The 22,930-nt window shown below is 43.3% G+C and overlaps 1 protein-coding gene across 1 annotated transcript in view; it reads left to right on the top strand.

Moving 5' to 3' along the window:
* Nucleotides 1-22,930, top strand: part of LOC126175231 (low-density lipoprotein receptor-related protein 6) — a 333,797-nt gene that overhangs the window by 237,665 nt on the left and 73,202 nt on the right. The window contains exon 2 of the mRNA XM_049921865.1: nucleotides 20,602-20,687. Within this exon, the coding sequence (XP_049777822.1) occupies nucleotides 20,602-20,687 (86 nt within the window). The remainder of the gene's footprint in view (nucleotides 1-20,601; nucleotides 20,688-22,930) is intronic.

The raw sequence follows: 22,930 nt of genomic DNA on the forward strand, positions 1-22,930 counted from the left end.
TTAGGTTAGTTAGGTTTAAGTATTTCTACGTTATAGGGGACTGATGACCTCAGATGTCAAGTCTCATAGTACTCATAGTCATTTGAAGCATTTTTTTAGGAGGAAAATATTATAGTTTCTCACATTATGTTGTATTTAGAAAGACAACAAAACGTGATGGATAATGCACAAATCCTTTATATGTCGCCTTTAAAGTATTATTCATGTGTTTGTATATGTTTGGTCGACCAAATAAATATCAGTGTTCTGAAACGTTTGGACAACTCTTATCCTATTCTTTGACGTCTCAGCAGTGTGGGAAATTTAAAATACAACCTGTGTCAAGAACATTCGTTATGAATTTCACTTTGGCGTTTAGGAAACTTTAGCATTGCCAGTTCCCAAATTCTGATACTGCATTCAGACTGCATGTGTCAGCGTTGGTATTTCATAGCCTCACTGAAACCGTTCGGTGCTGAGTTAAACGAAGTAGCGTGTTGATGATCTATATAGCGTGAACGAAATTCCGTTGACGAAGACGTTGCGTTGCGCTATTTCTGTCCTGTTACGTTGGTGTCCGATGTGACTCGACCTTTAAATATAAGCAGACGGCTCCTACTTTTCGAGTAAGGATCGTAAAACCGTGATTGATTAATAAATCGATACATGCATGTTCGTGATTAATAAATCGATACATGCATGTTCGTCACATGCTCGGAAACAATTTTACATGTGTTGTCGCTTGAAACTGTTACCATAATTATGACCATTACTATGAACGACGTCGTCGTCGTCACCACTACATTTACATAAATACTCCGATAGCCATCATACAGTGTATGGCGATGGGTACCTTATACCACTTCTAGTCATTCCCTCCGCTCTTCCACTCGCAAATGGAGCGAGGGAAGGACGATTGTACGAGCCCTGATTTCTTCTGTCTTGTCTTCGCGGTCCTCAAGAATCGGCCACACAAGCGTTCTGTACGCGTTCTTTTTCCGTATCCGGAAGAAAGACATCACACATTTCCTCTCCAGAATTTAAAAGATCTTCAAAAGATAGTCTCGTTCATGTTTTGGCATATTAGTAGGTGGTTAAGTTACTGCGTTGCTCCGTAGTTGTACGTAGCGCCCTCCTCATACACCCATATAACCAAATTCATTATGCGTCTTGAGACTCCTGTTCTTCATCTATTAAGGGTTCTCCAGGTAATCTAATGTAGGTGGTAACCGCAGCTAATTTCTTCGCTTACAATGAAGCCCTCATTGCTAGAAACACTTCCTTGCCACATGAAAACACGTCTGACATCTGGCATGACGTCTAATAGTAACGCTGACTGCAAAAAACTTTCCTCGGCTTCATGTGACGTGTTGCAGGTATGTAATTGTACATCAGGCGTTTTGCGTGTTCATTCTCCCCCTTCCGTTCTGTTCTTGCCGCCACTATACGTACTATGGGTGGGGGTCCAACGGCGACAAGGGGGTAGACTTCTGGGATGGAGGTTGGTTCTGATGCATCCTGTAACTTAAGCGGACTGACTGGTTTAAGGCCACGTCCACATACCTGATGTGAACCGAAGCTCACTACACTGGGAACTACACTTTCCTAGAATTATCGCAGTAAACCGAAGTCCAAGATTTGCCTTCACTGTAATCGGCCTTACGTGCTCGGTCTATTTCATGTCACTGTGCAACATTGCGCCAAAATATTGATCGATGTGATTGTGTCAAGCAGCACAGGACTAACACTTATTTGATTACTGGATTGTTTGTTTGCGTGGCCATCTTCCGCAGCAGCTCTGATGTATAAGTTATTGTTGTTTTTTTAATCGTACTGAATTGTAAAAGTGTTTTGCACCAGACGCATCTCATTTTATTTACACCGCATATTCACTTGTCATTCTGGAAATGCGATATACATGTATTTAGGTACGTGTTATGGACTTCCTGTTAGGCATTTCAAAGTGGCCTACAGCAGAAGTTTGGAAGGATAAATCTCAATATACATAAAACTGTCAAACACGTAAAGTTTAGCAATATTCGCAGATATAATACGAGGGCTATTCGGAAAGTAAGGTCCGATCGGTTGCGAAATGAAAACCACTGTGAAAATCAAACGTATTATTTGCAACAGTAGGCTACCCTTTCCAGCGAGTTCTCTGCATAGTAGCCGCTCCGAATTAGACATTTGTCTTAGAGTTGTACCAACTTCCCCCCTCGTCATAGAAGGCAACCGCCTGTGCTTTCCGCCAATTTTTCTGTACTGGTCTGCAGCTCGTCTGCAGCGCGCACGCAAACGCAACTCTCACTCAAATGCTGCAGTCCAGGTGAAGCCGTTGTGGACGGCTTCATTTGTTAGGTTGTACTGTTTACTTCCTTCTCCGTGCTTCTCGTAGGGTGATATTTTCATGGCTGGCTTGAGTTCGCAGTTTTTTATTATAAGATTGTGTCGCTATTCTTGATTCGTCAATCCGTTCATTTCGTTGTTCTTTTGGTTCCTCAGCTTCTCACGGTGCTCAGTGTCGTTCATTGGGAACTTAAACGTGATTCTCTCTCTTCGTCTGTTTAGTTTTTTCGCTGTTTCTTGTTTTCGTCGTTTTGCTTCAGAGGTGGCAAAATCTCCTCCTCTTTTACGTTTGGTAATTGTCTGAAATATAAATCAAATCAACTTCTTATTAACAAATACAAAAAGTACGCTTTACACTCTTTTCACACTTTATTTTCGATTTATATTCAGCCACTATGTCACTTTGACTACTCAACTTCTCCGTTTGTTTTATTCACTCTTTTTACTACGTCTTCGGTTCCTCCCTTCGTCACTGATGAGAAACTGGCGTTAGAACCCAAGACGGGCCTTGTTTTATAAATCCTGCCAATGGGTAGCTCCACCAGTGGCAAATTCCAGAACTTACCAAAAAGGCTTCGGAATGGTCCACAATGTTCCAGACTATTCCCGAACACTCCAGAACATCCCAGATCGTTGTGGAACATTCCGAAACGTTGTGGAATGCTTTCGAGTACTCTCAGATGTTCTGGAAATTTGTGGAGGGCGAAACTTCCGAGCCCTTATACCTTAAAAATCACGCCCTTCAGGTAAAGATGGGGACCTTCTTCATGGATGGGGAGGGGGGGGGAGACTACCACACCATATAACTCCCTTGTTTGTTCCAGGACTCGTTTCTGAGTTTTAGCGGCACACACATTGTACACTAACTTTTATGACATATATTGATTACAGGTAGGGGGCGCCACGTAACCAAGGTAATCGTCGTCGGCTGCATAAGACATCCCTGCGACTGTGAACGTGAGTGTGTGGGGTGCAACGTGGCTTGTTTGGCATCATCGGTCGATATTTTTTGAGAACCTTCATGACAGTGTAGTAACGGTTACTAGCTATCGCTGTGTCCAGATATAAAATGACTTAACGCCTTCCACGTTTGAACGACGATCTATGGCTCCAAGATGGTAGGGCAACAGCTCGTACGGCCGATCATTCCATGAATGTCTTGCGGCATCATTTTGCGGATCTATTGTTTTACAGATTTGAAGACATTCATTGGCCAGCGCGGTCGCCCGATTTGATTGCCGCTGACTTCTTCTTGTGGGGGTACTTGAAGAGTAAGTACTCCAGTCACTGGCGACTCATTCAAAACGGTGTTAGTATAAAGCCATCCTCCACCGTGCACGCTACACGCCCTCATACTGTGGCTGAACTACAGGAAAGGATACGTACAACGGTGGAGGAAATCCTATTGAAGGCGCTGAATCTTGATGGAATCTGTTCGCTTGGAGGAATGTACGGGACGTGATGCCAACCATCTGTGTGGTATTACGTTCAAAACAAAGTTAAAGACTTATACGATATGTAATGGAGTGTATTTTTGTACTGTGTTTCAAGAAACTTGTTAATTTGTTTCGGAGTTATGTCCTTTTTATATCGTACAGTTCATTCTGCCGGATCCAGTATAATCAACTTTCATCACACTTGCTTTCTTTGCCTGAGTGATGGCTGTTTTTGTCGGTTCCCTGATTCTCGGAAAGAACGTATTTTTAAGTGTGCTATTGTAAGGCACGACTAGCGGCCTGGTTATGTGACCAGCGACACGGCTCCGGTCGCATGCGTGCCCGTGAAAGCGCTCGCGCCGGCCGCCTCGTAACCGGTCAGCTGGAGTGCGGGCTCGTGGCGGGCCACGCCTCGTTAGCCCGGTTGCCACCGCGCGTTAATTTTCAATTTGGCGGCGTGCGGCCGCACTCGCCGTGTCCGAGCGGGCGCCAGCCGCCTTGTTTGTGGCTTCCCTTCTCACACTGTCATTCTCCTCCTCTTCTACCTCCTCTCGCTCCCGAGCGGCCTTGTCCACGGCCGCACTGGATGTTCTTAAACGCCGTAATTCCTTCCACCTCCCCCTCCCACATTCAGTTTTAGCGTGCAAATTGAGTTTCGTCACGCATGTATCAAGTTATGGCTTAAGCCGCCCGTGTAACCGACGCAGGTGTTCACGGGGGACGAATTAGCGGCTTTATTCTGCTTTTCTTCTGTGATTACTCGTGTGCCATCTTGCCTTAGCGGCACCTTCTTACTCACCTACTGCAGCACGCACTGAGCGTGTCTGAGTAGTATTTCTGTAACAGTACGGGGATCGACTGCTTACGAAACACCTTACTCTGTGGACCACTTTCCTGCCCCTTGTCAGGTGCTCTGCGTATCTACTTTTCTTCTCTTACTTCCCCTTCAAGTTATATATATATAATATAGGGCCTGCATCAGTACAGAGGTATACATAGATAATTAGACTGGCACGGAGAAATTAGTAACGACAGTTTTGTCTGTGTTCTTCGTGACAAATTTATTTCTTTTCAAGGCACTAAAGACGCATATGTCCGCTGTCCTTAAACTGTCATCATCGCCATCATCTTTCTTTATAGTGAACACACATTTCTGGAGCTCCTGAATTCTTAGACCAACTTCGTAAACATATTAGGAGCGACAGTGACCGCAAAGAACTAGCAATAAAATATTATATAGAAGAGTATTAATCGCATAAAAACACTGTTATTCATAAGTGGTGACCTGTTTCGATCCGATCTGGATCATGTTTCGACCATACGCCAGTGACGACGCGTGGAGACGATGGGACGGAGCAGGAACTGTGGATACCACTCGCTGGTGTAGGCATCAAATAATAAAAGTATCAATAAAAGTGTTTTTATGCGATCAATACTGTTCTATATATTTTTTATATCAGCATCTAATATTTCATTTACCTGTTCATACGAGTATAGCTTAACGCCTTAGAGAACCTTTTGTGTTGACTGACCTACCCTCTTTCAAATTCTGAAGGTGTTAGGGAGAATATAACGCAAGAGAAAGGTCTATTACACGCTGTACAGAAACCATGTTTCAGTTATATGAGTCGAGGGAAGTGAAAGGGAAGGGATCCATGCAGGGTTGTTGCCAATCTCCAGTCTTATTCAACAGTAACAGTAAAGGAAATCAAAGAAAATTTGGAAAGGGAATTGAAGTTCATGCACAAGAAATAAAAAAAAAGTGTAACATTTGCCGATGACAGTCTAATTCTGTCAAAGACGGCAAAGGACTTGAAAGAACAGTCGGCTGGAATGGAGAAAGCTGGAGAGAGATTATAAAATGAACAACAACGGAAATAGAGTGTAATCGATAAATCAGGCGATTCTGAGTGAATTAGATTAGGAAAAGAGACACTTAACAGTAGTAGTCGAGTTTTGCTGTTTAGGTATTAAAATAACTGCCGAAGTAGAGATAAAAAATGCGTACCGGAAATAACAAGAAAATTACTTCTGAAAATAGGAATTTCTTAACATACAGTACAAATTTAAGTGGCGTGCTGGAGTGAAACGTGCATGGTAAGCAGTTCAGACAAAAAGAGAGTATAAGCTTTTGAGATGTGCTGGTACAGAAGAATGCAGAAATATTTGTAGATCGAATAACTAATGAGGAAGCACTGAATAGAACTGCGGAGAAAAGAAGCTCGTGGCATATCTTCACGAAGGGACTGGTTGATAGGACACATCCTTAGGCATCAAGGAATTGTCAGTTTGGTAATGGAAGGAAGAGAAGAATAAAACTGTAGAGGGCGATAAAGACTTGATTACAGGAAACAGGTTCAAATGGATGCAGGTTGTGGTAGTTATGCAGAAATGAAGAAACTAGCGAAGATAAAATAACATGGAGAGCTGTATCAAATAAGTCTTCGGGTTGAAGCCCACGACGACGACTACTACTACGACGTAGCTTAACGCGCAGCGCGTTAGCTCCCGAGACAGGGAACTGAAGCAGCACCCTCCTTCCTCTTAGGAAATAATAGATTACTGCTTCGTAAACATAGATTATTTCCTGACCTGTCACACAGGAACACGTATCATTTCAGTATCGGTTGGAAGAAATCCAGAACGTATAACTGACTACTTGCAATTGTCCCAGAGCCATCTGTCGCTGGTAGGGGTTCTCGCACATCAGAATATCTTTTTGTTCGCCACTAATTCTGAAGAAGCAGGATTTAGAACATCGAGGAGGACACTGACAAGAATTGCTCGGATAGTCCCACTGCCTTTTGTTATAAGTGCACCAACCCGTGTATCGATATGGATGACAGGAATACTTCACAGCTTCAGAGAGGTTGCTACAAGTTTCTTGGCAGCGTTAACTCCTAATTGCGTTCAGTCTCCCAGGAATATTCCAAATACTTTATTTAACTTGATAAAAACAAGAAACTCACTCTCTCTCTTATTATTAACATTTGTCGTGCCTTCGCAGTGGGACTGCTTCGTGATACGTCTTTCTGTGACAGGGCGGATACGAGTTTTGTTTACGACTAGGTAACTTGTTTTTTTTCCTAGGGGGAAGGCGGAGGGCGCTTAAATAAGAAAACGTCTCTCTCTTTCTGTTTCTCTTTCTCTTCCCCTTTGCCCACTAAACCACACGAAAAATGTGTCGTCTAGCGATTAATTTTTCACTTTTTTCGCAACTGTCTAAACTACCGTTTGTCATCAATGTGAAACAAGTGTTCAATTTATTTTCGGTTAGACTTCCAAGCTGACACGAAGTTCAAACACCAAATTCAGCGGCGCTGTTTTTTCATTTCCGCTTTGTCCCTCACATGGAGCGCATTTAACTTTTTGTCCATGGGCACCATCACCTCCTGTCTCTCCGATGTCATTTTACACTCGCATCAAACGGGTGCAACACAGTACTGTCCAACTCAATTTTAACTTGGTAATTGATACCGTGCTACGATTTATGTATTGACGGATGGCCCGATTTACACTTCATAATTGTCTTCGTCGAATGTTATCGCTATTACGTCCGGAGTATCAAGTACTTTACAGTTACTGTAACGCAAAAAAGTGCAGTTTCTGCCGTACTCATGATGTGGGCGTAGGGGAGCAGATGCAGGACTCCTGCACCACCGCTTGTTACAGGGTCGTAGTGGAGGTTGTTTTCCGTTGCTTTCCTCCGACCTGATATGACGTGTGAATGACTGTGATGAATGTCGGGGACAGTGTAGTCTAATGTTCGGTTTGTGTTGTTGCGGATGAAGGGAAGGAATAGGGTCAATCCCGGTGCCATCACATAGGCTATTCCTCGCGAAAACCACGAAGTGGGTAGCGGAGCTTAACGTTCCAATCACGACGGACGATCACTATCAACAGTGTCACATGGCCCCGCTTCATGAGACACTGCGGAGAGTTTTGGAGCTTAACCCAGGACGTTGGCGCAAAGACTGATGATCAGGTACTTCACGCCACCACCTCTCCTCCCCTTGGCATCCAAATACTGGCAGTGAAAATTTCATACATAACCAGGATTCGAATCGGCTTACCTTAGAGTCGAGCGCCACCGCACTAGCGTTAGCGACTTAGGCTACGGAGGCAGCCACGCGCGCACGCTCTCTCTCTCTCTCTCTCTCTCTCTCTCTCTCTCTCTCTCTCTCTCTCTCTCACACACACACACACACACACACACACACACACACACACACACACACAAATCCGGATGTACCGAAGATGCAGATTAATGAGGGTCGGGTGAACGAGGTTCGACTGTACCTGGACATACGTGGCGTGATGTTGCCAGTGAAGGGAAACCGATGCCTAGCCAAACATGGCTGGCCCAAGCCAGGGCACTTTCCTGCCGTCGGTGTGGGACGTGGAGAGGGCGGGGCTGGCTTTGCTGCTGCCGCTGCTTCTGGCCGTGGCAGCTGGGCGCTCTCAAAGGCGCTGCTCCTGCTCGGCACGGAATGTCCTCCCGCCGCAGGGAGCGTGTGACGGGCTGTGTCCGCTCGGTTGCGCCACTCCATCAGCGACGATTTCACGGTGCTTTCCCAAGCCTCGTAGGGAAACAGTTTCCTTTCGTTCGAAAATAGCAGACAGCCTGTGTAGCAGCAGGTAGAAATGACCTTTTCTTCTTCTTCTTCTTCTTCTTCTTCATGTGGAAACCCGTTGTGACAGATCGATACCGATGAGTTAAACAACTAGCTCTATACTTCTGTATTGGGCCCGCGGATCACATTCATTATTCATCCGTAGATCACTTTCATTAGAACGTCGGATCTGTGGTATTACAGTTCAGAACAAAAACATAGTTTATATATACACTACTGGCCATTAAAATTGCTACACTACGAAGATGACGTGCTACAGACGCGAAATTTAACCGACAGGAAGAAGATGCTATGATATGCAAATGATTAGCTTTTCAGAGCATTCACACAAGGTTGGCGCCGGTGGCGACACCTACAACGTGCTGACACGAGGAAAGTTTCCCACCGATTTCTCATACACAAGCAGCAGTTGACCGGCGTTGCCTGGTGAAACGTTGTTGTGATGCCTCGTGTAAGGAGGAGAAATGCGTACCATTACGTTTCAGACCTTGATACAGGTCGGATTGTAGACTAACGCGATTGCGATTTATCGTATCGCCGACATTGCTGCTCGCGTTGGTCGAGGTCCAATGACTGTTAGCAGAATATGGAATCGGTGGGTTCAGGAGGGTAATACGGAACGCCGTGCTGGATCCCAACGGCCTCGTATCACTAGCAGTCGAGATGACAGGCATCTTGTCCGCATGGCTGTAACGGATCGTGCAGCCACGTCTCGATCCCTGAGTCAACAGATGGGGAGGTTTGCAAGACAACAACCATCTGCACCAACAGTTCGACGACGTTTACAGCAGCACGGACTAGCAGCTCGGAGACCATGGCTGCGGTTACCCTTGACGCTGCATCACAGACAGGAGCGCCTGCGACGGTGTACTCAACGGCCAACCTGGGTGCACGAATGGCAAAACGTCGTTTTTTCGGATGAATCCAGGTTCTGTTTACAGCATCATGATGGTCGCATCCGTGTTTGGCGACATCGCGATGAACGCACATTGGAAGCGTGTATTCGTCATCGCCATACTGGCGTATCACCCGGCGTGATGGCATGGGGTGCCATTGGTTCACGTCTCGGTCACCTCGTGTTTGCATTGATGGCGCTTTGAACAGTGGACGTTATATTTCAGATGTGTTACGACCCGTGGCTCTACCCTTCATTCGATCCCTGCGAAACCCTACATTTCAGCAGGATAATGCACGACCGCATGTTGTAGGTCCTGTACGGGCCTTTCTGGATACAGAAAATGTTCGACTGCAGCCCTGGCCACCACATTCTCCAGATCCATACCAATTGAAAAGTCTGGTCAATGGTGGCCGAGCAACTGGCTCGTCACAATACGCCAGTCACTACTCTTGATGAACTGTGGTATCGTGTTGAAGCTGCACGGGCAGCTGTACCTGTACACGCCATCCAAGCTCTGTTTGACTCAATGCCCAGGCGTATTAAGGCCGTTATTACGGCCGGAGGTGGTTGTTTTGGATACTGATTTCTCAGGATCTATGCACCCAAAATGCGTGAAAATGTAATCACATGACAGTTCTAGTATATTTGTCCAATTAATACCCGTTTATCATCTGCATTTCTTCTTGGTGCAGCAATTTTAATGGCCAGTAAAGGTATGATCTGAAAAACTACTGTAGATACACGTCTGGGACATGTTTTATTAGATTCACCAGACCAATAACTACAAAATGAATGGAAATCGTGCTTTACTTGAACCTCGTTCAGTTTTGCGATGGCTTCATGTTAGCGAAGTTGCTAAATTTCAGTCAAAATCTTTTATTAGCCGTAACTCCGAAACTAAACATTTGCGAACCTAGGTTAGCCATCCTTGATAAGGATGGCTTTATAATAGCAACCAATCCGGTATTTTGCCTGAACTAACTTAGGGAAGTCACGGAAAACCTAAATCAGGATCGCTGGCTGGGTGGCCTGAATAGTGCATCCTCAATCTTCCCGAGTACAAGGCTAGTCTTTTAAAAACGACGGATATTCATTCTATATGTCGCTGTTGTGCGATACTGTTTTGCAGCGAAGTATTCATTAATGAAAAAAAGCTAATGCAACATTGTTCATTAATTTCTCATTACCGATCGTCGCCCACATTACACACACTATCAGTTGACATCACGACCATGACGATGATGATCGGTTTTCATTTTGTGCACGGGAACTTCTCAGCTCAGTTGTTAGTGTGGAATACTGACTCAACTTCTCAGGAAAGCACATGAGATCAGAAAGAGGATAAAATTTTTCTATTAGCCATTGCAGGTCTCTGGAGCATAGTTTCTCAGATAAAAAAACATTTTTCAAAATTTTTGGTAACATTTTTGGGAAAACAACGATTTTGTAATGTACGTAAAATCAGTGAAAAAAACAGTCTTAATCGCGATGGTTATTTTTTTAAAATGGCCGGTTTCGGCCTACGTTTAGGCAGTCTTCAGAGAGCACCATCAGCTGAACTTGATGTTGCGAAGAACAGTCAGTTGACATCAATCGCTGGAACTGCAGTATACTTTAGTTGTCCAAGTAATCCTTCTGTATACAGCATGTATTGCGTATCAGATACTTTCTGTTTTGTAAGTTCATTTGTTTTAGCAATCTCTTTATCTCTCTGGGCAAAGTACCAGACAAATTCATTCCACGTAAAAAATGAGTACTGGACTTATTCTTTCTTGGTAAATGTAAGTTCAGTCTAGATCACGTTCCATCGTCATGGATAGAGATCTTTGTTAAATAATTATCAAGGTTACTTTTGAAATCACAGCTGTTCGGTAAATCCAGTCACGTGGTGAGGCTAACATCCTCAATAGTTTGGACAGATTTTTACGATGAGCCTGATTACTATTTTTTATTATTATGCTAATCGTCCTCTTCTGCAGTTTGAAAACTGTTCTCTTATTTTGTGCATTGGTTCCCCAAAAAATTCTGGGGAATTGCGTGCAATTGCGTACACGTACGCTGTCCATCCAAAAAAGTACTGAGACTGGTTTTATACCTGGCGTATAAGCGAAGTTAGCGCAGTAACTAAGCTGACAGCTTGAACTAACAATTGTAGGCAGATGAAGTGCTTTCAGCCAGTCAGTTGTGAGCAGGCAGTGTTAAGCAGTGGGCAGGCGGTCGTAGTGTCTAAACGTTGTTTCGTCCAATGTAGCAACATATCTAACTCAAGTGTGCAAGACATTTTCCAGAATGTTTTGAAGGGGATCGAAGTTTGTTCTGTACGCCTTGCCTCCTGAACAAAAAACGTTGTGTTTAGGCCAGCCACTACTTGATTGGAATGAAAAAAAGAAAAAAAAACAATTATTTTCTGTAAATGCATCATGGACGTTGAGATTTGGTGTCATCAGTATGAATATACCACAAAACGAACAGAATCTTTCTATGACTGTTATCAAAGACTAAAAGAAGCACGACTCTGACGTACGACCTGAACAAAATCCCAAAGGAGGACTTTCTGACAGTTTTATGTGGTTGTATGAACGTTCTTTGCGTTGTACTTAAGTCGGGGAAGACCATGTAAAATACGTTAGCATGAAACCCACTACCTTAACTTTTATCAATTTTTTTTTAATTAATCTACTCTCGAAACTTTTTGGACTGACAGGGTAAGAATTGTATATAACTAAGAGACTCTGGGACATAACATTAAATTCCACTCTTTGGCGGGCAAATTGATTGGGAGCGCTTTAACTTCTCCAGGCGAATTGAATGTTCAAATAACTTACGGGTTTGCTGCCGGGTGACATCGTCGAACACCGCCGATATTTCGACAGGAGCACACCCTGCCATTCTCAAGGCACAAATGCAAGGAAGAAAAAATGTGCAAGCAAATTTAATACCTCGGTTCGCAGAGGAGAAACAAGGAAGACACCACAAACAGAACATTTGTGTCTTGAGAATGGCAGGGTGTGCTCCTGTCGAAATATCGGCGGTGTTCGACGACGTCACCCGGCAACAAACCCGTAAGTTATTTGATTGGGAGCGGGTTGCAGGTCCTTTCTCTCGTTTGTGATCGTTTCTACCGACAACGAGACATTCATGCGTTTGTAACGTACAAAGATCAAACGTCGTGGCGTTGGTTTAGCCCGAGTGCATTACTGAAGAAGCGTGTCTGGATCCGCACTTCGGTGCAGCTGCCTGCAGCATTGCGTAGGTGGCGCGTGAAGTCTGCGGGCTCTTTTTGCAGTGGCATTTTCCACCACCTGCCCATTTCAACTCCGGCTTTGCGCCCCCTCCCCCCCTTTCCGCCCCTCTTCCCCCCACGCCCTTCCCCATCGCCGTTCGTGCCGCAGCCCTCGCGTCGTCCGCTTACGCCTTTTGTGCTTTAAACGGTGGCGCCGCACCTCAATGGACGGAGAAGAAAAGAAAATTATTTCGCGCTTGTGTGCTTATCCCATTGAGATGCGTCGGGCAGCATTTCTGAGCCCCTCGGATTGCAGGTGTGAATAATCGGTGGCGCGAGGGATCGAGGGACAAGGGCGTCCAGTAGGGTTTCTGGCATTCCTACGGCACCAAGTTTTATTGCGGCAGTGGATGGCCGACCGCTCCTCTCGCCTTTATATAGGTACAGATATACCCTGAGACGGGGTAATATTATATTTCTTATTTTTTCGCAATAAACGTGTTTATTTGAAGTATTTCAGAGACTACTTCACGCATCATCACATCTGTCTCTTTTCAATCGTTTTTTGTTTCTGCTAATTCTTCGAGAAGTCGGAATTTTGGCCAGGAATATTTTCATCGCTGTTCAACTATAAATGCTTTATTAATTAATATTGGACACAGGTTGATCGAGCAGCTGCGGCGCATCTGTTTCAACGTTGCGGATTGTAGCAGTTTAAAACATGACGTCATAGTCACGAAGACTACCGATATATAGTCATGGAAAAAAGTATTTATACACCGCTGTTCATGTAGAATAACTTTATTTATTAGAACTAAAGAACACGACCAGAGATGTTATTTGGTATACTAACAGTTTGAGGTTTCCTTCGTAATCGATGTATATAAAGGAATTAACTAAACTAGCCTTCTGCCAAAAGTAAATAAAAGTTCTGTGCCAGCTGACTTCACACCGTGGAGGAAAAAAGTATTCATACATTCAAAGAAAATTGTAGCGTATATGAATATAATGACAGTGTTAATACTTTGTAGGCATTCCTCTACTATGTATAGCTTCTGTTAACCTCTTTGGCATGGAATGAATATTTTTTTTTTTTTTTTTTTTTTTTTTGCAGTCTCTGAGATAATATTTTGGCATTCTTGGTGTATACATTGTTTCAGAGCACTCATTTTTTTCTGACCACTATTTCAAGCGCACTTCAAAGATGTTCAATTACATTAAGGTCAGCGCTCTGTGCTGGAAACTTGAGAACGTGGGGAATATGACGCAACAATAACAACAGACAGAACTGTTTCCGTTGTATGCTTAGGATCATTGTTTTGTTCAACGTAGTAGTCTGTGCCTAAACCTAAGGTATCAACACTTTTTTGCAGATTTTCCTTTAGGATATTTAAATACTGAAATCTATCCACATTATCTTTAACAGAAACAAGTTGCCCAACAGCAGATGCAGTCGTACATCCCCATATCATAATTCCTCCATCGCCGTGCCGTACTGTGGGTTGTATGTGCTTGGGAGCCAGCTCAGTGTTTGCTCCTCTCCACACCCAGATTTTGGCATTATTTACAAATATGTTAAATTTCCTTTCATCTGTGAACAATACGTCGACGCAGAAACTTGTGATCTTCCTTATATGCTCTCGAGCGAACTCAAGTCTCAGTTTCTTGTTCTCCTTGCTCATGTATGGTTTTCTTCTAGGTACTGTGGCTCCATAACCTTCACTATTTAAAATATAGCGAAAAGCTGTTGTTGCGGTTTGCTTCCCGAGCTGATCATTAACATGCACATACAATATAGAAGCTGTCAATTTAGGATCTTTCCATACGATCGTCATTAACACACAGCCGTATCTTTGCATTAGCATCTGTCGTCGATTGCTTCTTTCGCTATTAATGAGAGTATATCTTTCTCTAAATAGCGATGCTATGGACAGCACGGTTGCCCTGCTTCTTCCAATAATAGCAGCAATTTCTGCAAGTGATATTTCCTTTTCTTACTGGGAGATAAGTATTTGCCTTTTCTTTACAGTTGTTTCCTTCCCTTTGCGGTCAATTTTGCTTTTGCTTAGCGTTCATCACATATTAGAACCAACATTCTCGAGACGCAGATCGCCAATAAAGGCGTTCCTTGCTGCAAGCGGCTCGGTATTCGTTTCATGTTTACATTTCCAGTAGTGTATGAATACTTTTTTCCAACCTGTCTGGAGACAGCTGGTACAGAAATGTTTACTTACTCTTCACAAAAGACTATTTTAGTTAATCCATTACAGAAACCCCATATTCCATATTATCAGTATATCAAATAACATCTCTGGTTGTGCTCTTTAGTCCTAATAAATGAAGTTATTGTGCATGAAAGACGGTGCATGAACACTTTTTCCATGACTTTAAATGGAGCAGTGGTGTTATTGTTTTGATTATAAGAAATTATGGCTGGGGTGGAGGGCGGGTGCATGATTGAAGAGGTGTGTTCCAGTACCCAAAATTTTAGAAATTAAGCACTGCTGTACAATATGGTACCATTAAATAACAAATGTTACGCGCCCAATTCTGAACAGTGAACAGACCCTAACCATAACGTAATATCACTCAACAACAGTGATTTGTGCCCACTTGAGTCTGCAATTAAGTTCGCTTATTGCTCTGAATTGGCCACACAATACTGTTGTTTGACTGATCTTGTGTTATGGTTGCAGTCTGTTCACTGTTCTCAATTGGGCGCGTAACATTTGTTATTAAGTGGTGCAATATTACTTCGGAGTATGTAATGTTCTTATTCAGGAACGTAAGAATGGTATTGCGTTTCATCGATTTCTAACGTTCAAAACTTTTCCTGTGCCCACTTTCGTGCAGAAGCATGCGTTATATTGATGACAATGTGGTTTCACCCAATAATGTATTAGACACTGCACTCATTCTTTTAATTGATCCGAAGTCTGCCGATTCCTCAGCCGAAACTAGTAAGCAATGATTGTTAAAATAATGCGACGTGCACTATTGAAGGAGTTTACATACAAAAGCATTAACGTTTAACTTCGGTTTCTCACGATAAAGTCTTGAGTCGTTAGGCGGCGTCGTATACCTCTTAAAACTTCGTAAGTTATCGACGTTTCTTTTTCTTTGCTGTGGTCATTTTCAGGATTCTGCTGGTGTCCTTCGATGGCTGACCGAGCGAGGTAGCGCAGTGGTCAGCACACTGGACTCATATTCAGTAGGAACACGGTTCAAATCCCCGTTCGGCAATCCAGATTTAGGTTTTCCGTGATTTCCCTAAATCGATTCATACAAATGCTCGGTGCTCAGTCTTAAGTGATCTCCACACCGATGAGGCTTGACCACTCTTCCTTTCACGTTTCATTTTGTAATGACTAACAGTGTTTGTTTTTATTACAACACATCTCATTTATTCTTCCGTGTTATTCAGTTTCAAATATTCTTTGAATGTGGTGTAGCATTTCCTCGCCTCTGACTTGTAGCCGACGTATCACATGTGTAATGACTAACAGTGTTTGTTTTTATGATAACACAGCTCATTTATTCTTCCGTGTTATTCAGTTTCAAATATTCTTTGAATGTGGTGTAGCATTTCATCGCCTCTGACTTGTAGCCGAGGTGTCACATGTATAATTGGAACATTGGAAGTGTTAGCATAGTGTGGTGCACGTATTATTAGTGTTGTTGTTCGCTGATATGACGACTAACACAGAATCTGATCCTCGTGAAAATCACTAAAGGGACCAACAAAGTTAGTTTTCCTAAGCCACCGACAGATCTCAGTTGCCTCAGTCTTGAGTTTCTAATCTGTAAGAGTTTGTGTGGTGGATTAAAGTTTCATCCAAGAGGTTGGAGCACCAACTTAATGATCAGGAATTGTAGGCTACTAATTCTACTCAATTGTTGTTGCTTGATGCAGCTCTCAAAGTTTGTCTATCCTGTGTTAGCCTCTTCACTTCTGCATAACTGCTACACTCCTCATCCAAGTAAACCTGCTTACTGTAATCATGTGTTGATGTCGCTCTACAATTTTTAATCTACACACTTCCCATAATTACAAATTAACAATTCATTGATACCACGGGACGTATCCTATCACCGTATCACTTGGTGGTGCAAAGCTATTTCCTCCCCATTTCACTGCAGTACCTCTTCATTAATTACTCGGTCTACCCATCTGATCTTCAGCATTCCCCAGTAAAACCACACTTCAAAGGATTCTGTTCTCCTATTGTCAGTACAAGTACTTTCAGAAGATATTTCCTTAACACTTAACCTTACAGGAATGGAAGAAGCGGCATTTATGTAATTTCTTAAAATAAAAAAGTTAAGAAAATCTTTTAATGTCGTGACCGCATTTAGATAAAACGCTTAAAATGACTAGCTTGTTTCGGTTACAAGTAGCAGCCATCTTCAGATCGTACACAAGCAAAATGGGGTTTGAGCACGAACCGGAAATAACAGCAGTAATCGTCATGCTGTGACATGCGTTCGTGTAGAAAGTAACATGAATAAGAAAAATTTTGTTTGAACAGCAACTACAAGCCTGAGCCAGGCTGTACGCCATATTCTTTAGAGACACAGGTTGAACAAACCGGCTGTGTCAGTAAAAATCACACCAATCAGTAAGTAGCAAATGAATGAAAGACAAGTTCAGCCAAAAAGGTTCTTATGCAACAGCACAAGAATTGAAAGAGTAGTACTTATCAACCAGCCTGTTGAGTTTTTCTCAACTTTTGTGCCGTCGTATAAAGCATCTTTTGGCTGAACTTACCTTCCGTTCATTTGCTAGTTATTGATTAGTGTGATTTTTACTGGTACAGCGGGTTTGTTCAACTTGCGTCTCATAAGAATATGGCGTACAGTCTGGCTCAGTCCTTTTGTTGCTGACCAAACAAAATTTTTCGTATTCATGTTGTTTTATACAGGAGCGTCTGTCGCAGCATGGCGATCACTATTAGTATTTGCAGATCGTGTTCAACCCGCATTTTACATATGAAGGTGGTCGCTACTTAAAATCGAAATATAGCTTTTCATCGTAGTTTGCCTTGTGTGAATGCGTTCTAGGGAGTAAAAGATTGCCGGCCGGAGTGGCCGTGCGGTTCTAGGCGCTACAGTCTGGAGCCGAGCGACCGCTACGGTCGCAGGTTCGAATCCTGCCTCGGGCATGGATGTGTGTGATGTCCTTAGGTTAGTTAGGTTTAATTAGTTCTAAGTTCTAGGCGACTGATGACCTCAGAAGTTAAGTCGCATAGTGCTCAGAGCCATTTCAACCATTTTTTGAGTAAAAGATTTTCGTAAATTGTTTTTAGGGATTTTAATAACTTGGATGTATATTGGATATTAACAAATTTCTCTTCTTCAAAAACTAATTTCTTGGTATTGCCAGTCTGCATTTTTCGTCCACTTCTCTTTGGCCGTCGGCAGTCATTATACTGCCAAAATGGTAAAACTCATCTCCTACTTTTAGTGTGTCATTAAATTCCTTCAGTATCGCCTGATTAATTAGACTACATACCGTTACCCTTGTCTTGCTTTTGTCGATATTCACTCTATAACCTCTCTTAAAGACACAATCCAGTCCGGTTCAACTGATCTTTCTAGTCCTTTGCAGGCTCTGACAGAATTATGTCATCGGCAAACCTTAACGAATTTATTTCGTGTCCTTCCAACTTCAGTAATTTTTTCAGATTGCTCCTTTGTTTCTCTTACTGCTTGTTCTCTATAAAGATTGAATAACATCGAGGATAGATTGGGACTCTGGCCCACGCCCTTCTCAACTACTGCTTCCCTTTGATGTCCTTCGACTACTATAACTGCTGCCCCTTCCTGTACAAGTTGTAGATAACCTGTCGCTCTCTCTGTTTTCTTCCCGATGATTTCCAAGTTTGAAAGAGATTATTCTAGTCAACGTTGACGAACACAGTTTGTGTAAAATTGCACATGCTGTAAGAGTTTTGTCGTGCTTCGACCTATCTCCTCCCTTTTTCAACTACATCTCTCCCAACATTACGATTGTGGTCGATTATTTCCGTGGTTGAGTTCCATTGCATCACAGCGACAGGGACTTCGCCGATAGAGCCTGGTAATTCTAGAGTTCACTGTAGTATATTATAAGGAAACGTCAGCGTAAAGAAAATCGTGGGACGGGGGTGGGGGAGAAACGTACAAGCACAGTTTCGATATAGAAACATCGGCGAGTCTGTCAAAACGAAGCATGCAGTCTATTCGGTGTCACCGGAGCAAAAGACGATATAACATGTTTTGCAAAAGTGTGATGCGTTTATTCGCTGAGTGACAGGAAGAAAAAAAGTCTATGATAGGACAGGCGCATGTTTAGACAGCATCGGAGCGTTGAGAACCCTCTCGGCTGGAACCGCCGGTTGTCAGCGGTCGCAGCCTGAGTCGTGTCCGCCAGTGAATGAAGTCACACTCCCCCATTGGAATGACGCCAGCAGTCTTTCATCGGCTGCCCCTCTCGAGGGCGCAGAAAAAGTGAAACAGGGACGCTTATTTGAAAGAATGACGCGACGCAAAAGCGTAGCCTTCCCACGGCGCTCTCTTCGACTTTGGAATGCTGGCTCCTTCGGCGGACTTGCGTATTTTCTTACCCCTCCAAGCCGAACGCCCAGCTTCCGGCTGTCGCCCAGCTGCAGTTCTTGGAGTGCTGCAACTACAGAAGGCATTCAACGGGCCACTTCGTTTTCCGTCGGCGCACACTAGAACTGCATTTAAGAGAAAAGTAAAGAACAGCACTTTCGCTTGCTGTTGAAGTAGAAAGACAAGCTTATGTGTCACCCTATTTCGGAGGTTTCTGCTGCCCAAGCCACTGTGGACCTGTTTGCACCTCTATGCAGTCGATAATTTATGCTAACATACACATCACAACTAGTTGCTACTAGAGATGAACCATAATGTTGTTCTCTTATACTTCTGTTTCAGTTTTCGAACAAACAAAAGTTCACTTACTAGCTAATAGAATAAAGTAAAATTTCTGGGAAAAATGTATCTAACCTAATTTTCCAATTAGATAGCCTAGCTTCTGCATGATTTTAAAATAAACATTTTTTACTGTTGATTTACACCCTGCCTACGGAAATAATGCCCTTTTGTGTGTGATGAATTTTTAGTCCGAGACAAATTCGCAGTTGCCTTTCACGTAAACTGTGTTTCTGGTGAAAAACCGCAATGATTTATTGAGAAGAATAACGCAGAGTTTCATGATAAATCACCAAAAAAGAAGCATTCACTTTAGACGACAAAAATGCGTGTAATATTTACGCTAGTAAAAGGAGAACTGTGTATAACGTACACCTCTCAAACGCGAAAGGGTACCACAAATAATTTATGTGCATAAGCCAAGGACAGTAGTTGCTGCACGATAATGAAGCTGTGGAGGTGGGGACTCCGGTAGCTAACTTGGTAGCTGCATTACTGCAGTTGGAAAGGATCGCGTTAGTCAGAGCAGAGACCTGTACAAGGTTTTAATGTCAGAAAGTTTCATAGAATTGGTGTTATGCTGGCAGCTCATTCGTAAATGGATCCCATCAAAACAAAAAAAAAAAAAGGAAAGGACGATTAGTGTTTATCGTCCCGGTGACAGTCCAGTCAATACAGACGGAGCCGCAAGCCCGAATTACGAAAGAATGGGGAAGGAAATCGTACGTGCCCTTTTCGAAGGAACCATCCCGACTTTGGAGCAATTTAGCGAAATCACAGAAAACCTAAATCTGGAATACCGGACAGGGATTTGAACCATCGTCGTCCTGGAAGCGGGTCCAGAATGCTAACGACTTAACGCCCTCGCTCGGTGGGATTGCTTCGTATTCTACGTATTGCTTCGTATTCTACTATGAAGGGATGGAGCCATGGTTTGTTCAATGCAGATGCGTACAAAATTGTGTGAACCGCACAAATGAACTATTTTTTTTTTTCATCTGTAGCTTATATATTTCATTAACGGGCTAATCATTCGTCGTTTCAGAGCTCATGAAACCATCCTTAAATATTATGCATGCGCTGTTTGCTTAAATTTATCTGATGAAAGCACAAAATTGGCATATTGTTAATATTTAAAATTTTTGTTTACAGCGTATCCGTACCTGATTTTCGCCACTTCCAAAGAGATTCGGATTGCCAATGTCTCCAAACCGACGAAGATTTCTACAATCGTCAGGGTAAGTAATCCTGTCCATTGATCTAAAAATGCTGAACATTATCCTCATTAAGACTCTCAAAACGTACTCGTAAATGGTTCTAAAACGCACGCATTATTGAGAAAGTTAATCTCGAAGATACCCTGTAGCTCAGCCACTTGATGTGACTATAGTATAGGTGAGTGTAAATCAAACCAACTCTATGTAAGTACGAGGCTTACATTGAAGTGACAAAAGTCATTGGATACCTTCTAATGCCGTGTCGAGCCCTCTTTTGCCCGGCGTAGTGCAACATCTCGACATCGCATGGACTCAACAAGTCGTTGGAAATCCGCTGCGGAGATACTGAGCCTTGCTGCCCTTATAACCGTCAGTAAATGCGAAAGTGATGCCAGTGCAGGATTTTGTGCACATACTGGCCGCTTGATTGTGTCCCATAAATGTTCTATGGCATTCGTGTCGGGCGATCTAAGTGGCCAGATCATTCGCTGGAATTGTTCATACTGTTCTTCAAACAAGTCATGAACAATTGTGGCCCGGTGACATGGCCCATAAAAATTGCATCGTTTTTCGTGAACATGAAGCCTATCAATGCCCGCAAATGGTCTTCAAGAGGTTCATTTGGACTAAAGGAACCAGTCCATTCCATGGAAATATCGCCCATAGCATTATGAAACCACCACAAGCTTGCACAGTGCCTTGTTGACAACTTGGGACCATTGCTTCATGGGGTCTGCGCCACAGTCGAACCCTACCATCAGCTCTTACAAGCTGAAATCGGGACTCATCTGATCAAGTCACGGTTTTCCAGTCGTCTAGGGTGCAACCGATATGGCCACGAGCCCAGTAGAGATGCTGCAGACGATGTTGTGCTGTCAACAGAGCCATTCGGGTCGGTTGTCTGCTAACATAGCCCATTAACTCCAAATTTCGCCGCCTGTCCTAAAGGATAAGTTCGTCGTACGCCCCACATTGATTTCTGTGATTATTTGACGCACTGTTGCTTGTCTCTACGCAAACGCCGCTGCTGTCGGTCGTTAAGTAAAGGTCATAATAACTCACTGCGTTGTACGTGGTGAGAGGTAATTGCTGGGATTTGGTATTCTCGACACATTCTTGACACTATGGATCTCGGAATATTGAATTCCCTAACGATTTCCGAAATGAAAGGTCTCATGCGTCTAGCCGCGTTAAGTCTGTTAATTCCCGTCGTGCAGCCATAATCACGTCGGACACCTTTTCACATGAATCACCTGAGTACAAGTGACAGCGTCGCCAGTGCTCTACTCTTTTATACCTTGTGTACACGCTGCTGCCGCCATCTGTATATGTGCATATCGCTACCCTATGACTTTTCGTCACCTCAGTGTATAGGGCTCGCTTGGTCACCGCTTCATACCATTCCATTACAAAAAAATCCTATCATACCAATGCAAAACAAACCAACTATATTTATATACGAGGCTTGTTCCTATGGTAAAGTTATATTTTTTCCGTCTACTGTGTATTTTCGACAACGAAGAAAGCTATGGATCCAAATACCCGCGCTGTTGAATGCCGATGAACAACAGCGACAAGATGTTTGCCAGCGCGATTTCAGGGTAGATACGACGCCTGACAAGAAATTACTTTCAAACCGCAGGCTGGGATGATGAAAAGATATTGGAGTTCGCATGGCTACCCGCCAGGAACCGAAGTCTAACGCCTGTTCATCTGCCTGCACAAAGCCCGTTCTGTGGGAATCCCAATAAAGGAAGATCAAGCGTACATAGCTAGTACTACCTCTGGAGTCATGCCATATCCGACTTTATGATTCTAAGTGTCTTTGTCACATTGTATGTGTCATTAACATATTACTGTGTTCTATCTTCATCAAGAGAGAGACGTGGATAGCCAGCAAGAGCATCCACTTCAGTGTGCTTAGTAAGGTCTCAGACAATCCGACACATGTTGACGTGCTCAAACTTGCACGTGTCTTAATCCTCATGCTACAGATATGGCGGTTGAATACGTATCAGGTTGCTGCCGGAGGGGGGGGGGGGGGGGGCAGTTGACTTTTCAAGAGTAATTGCCGTAACTGTTAATACATTTATACCTCTGTGATACAAGATGGTCAGTGCCTTCCTGGAAAAATGTTTCTGGCTTTTCTACGGAAAAATGATTTCACCCAGGCGTGCACCTCTTCGTACGAAACAAATCGACGGACGCTAAAAATGTGGAAGTCACATTGGAACAGATCGGAATTGTAAGGAGGATATGTGAGG

This window comes from Schistocerca cancellata, chromosome 3, assembly GCF_023864275.1.
Source record: "Schistocerca cancellata isolate TAMUIC-IGC-003103 chromosome 3, iqSchCanc2.1, whole genome shotgun sequence".
Lineage (NCBI taxonomy): Eukaryota > Metazoa > Arthropoda > Insecta > Orthoptera > Acrididae > Schistocerca > Schistocerca cancellata.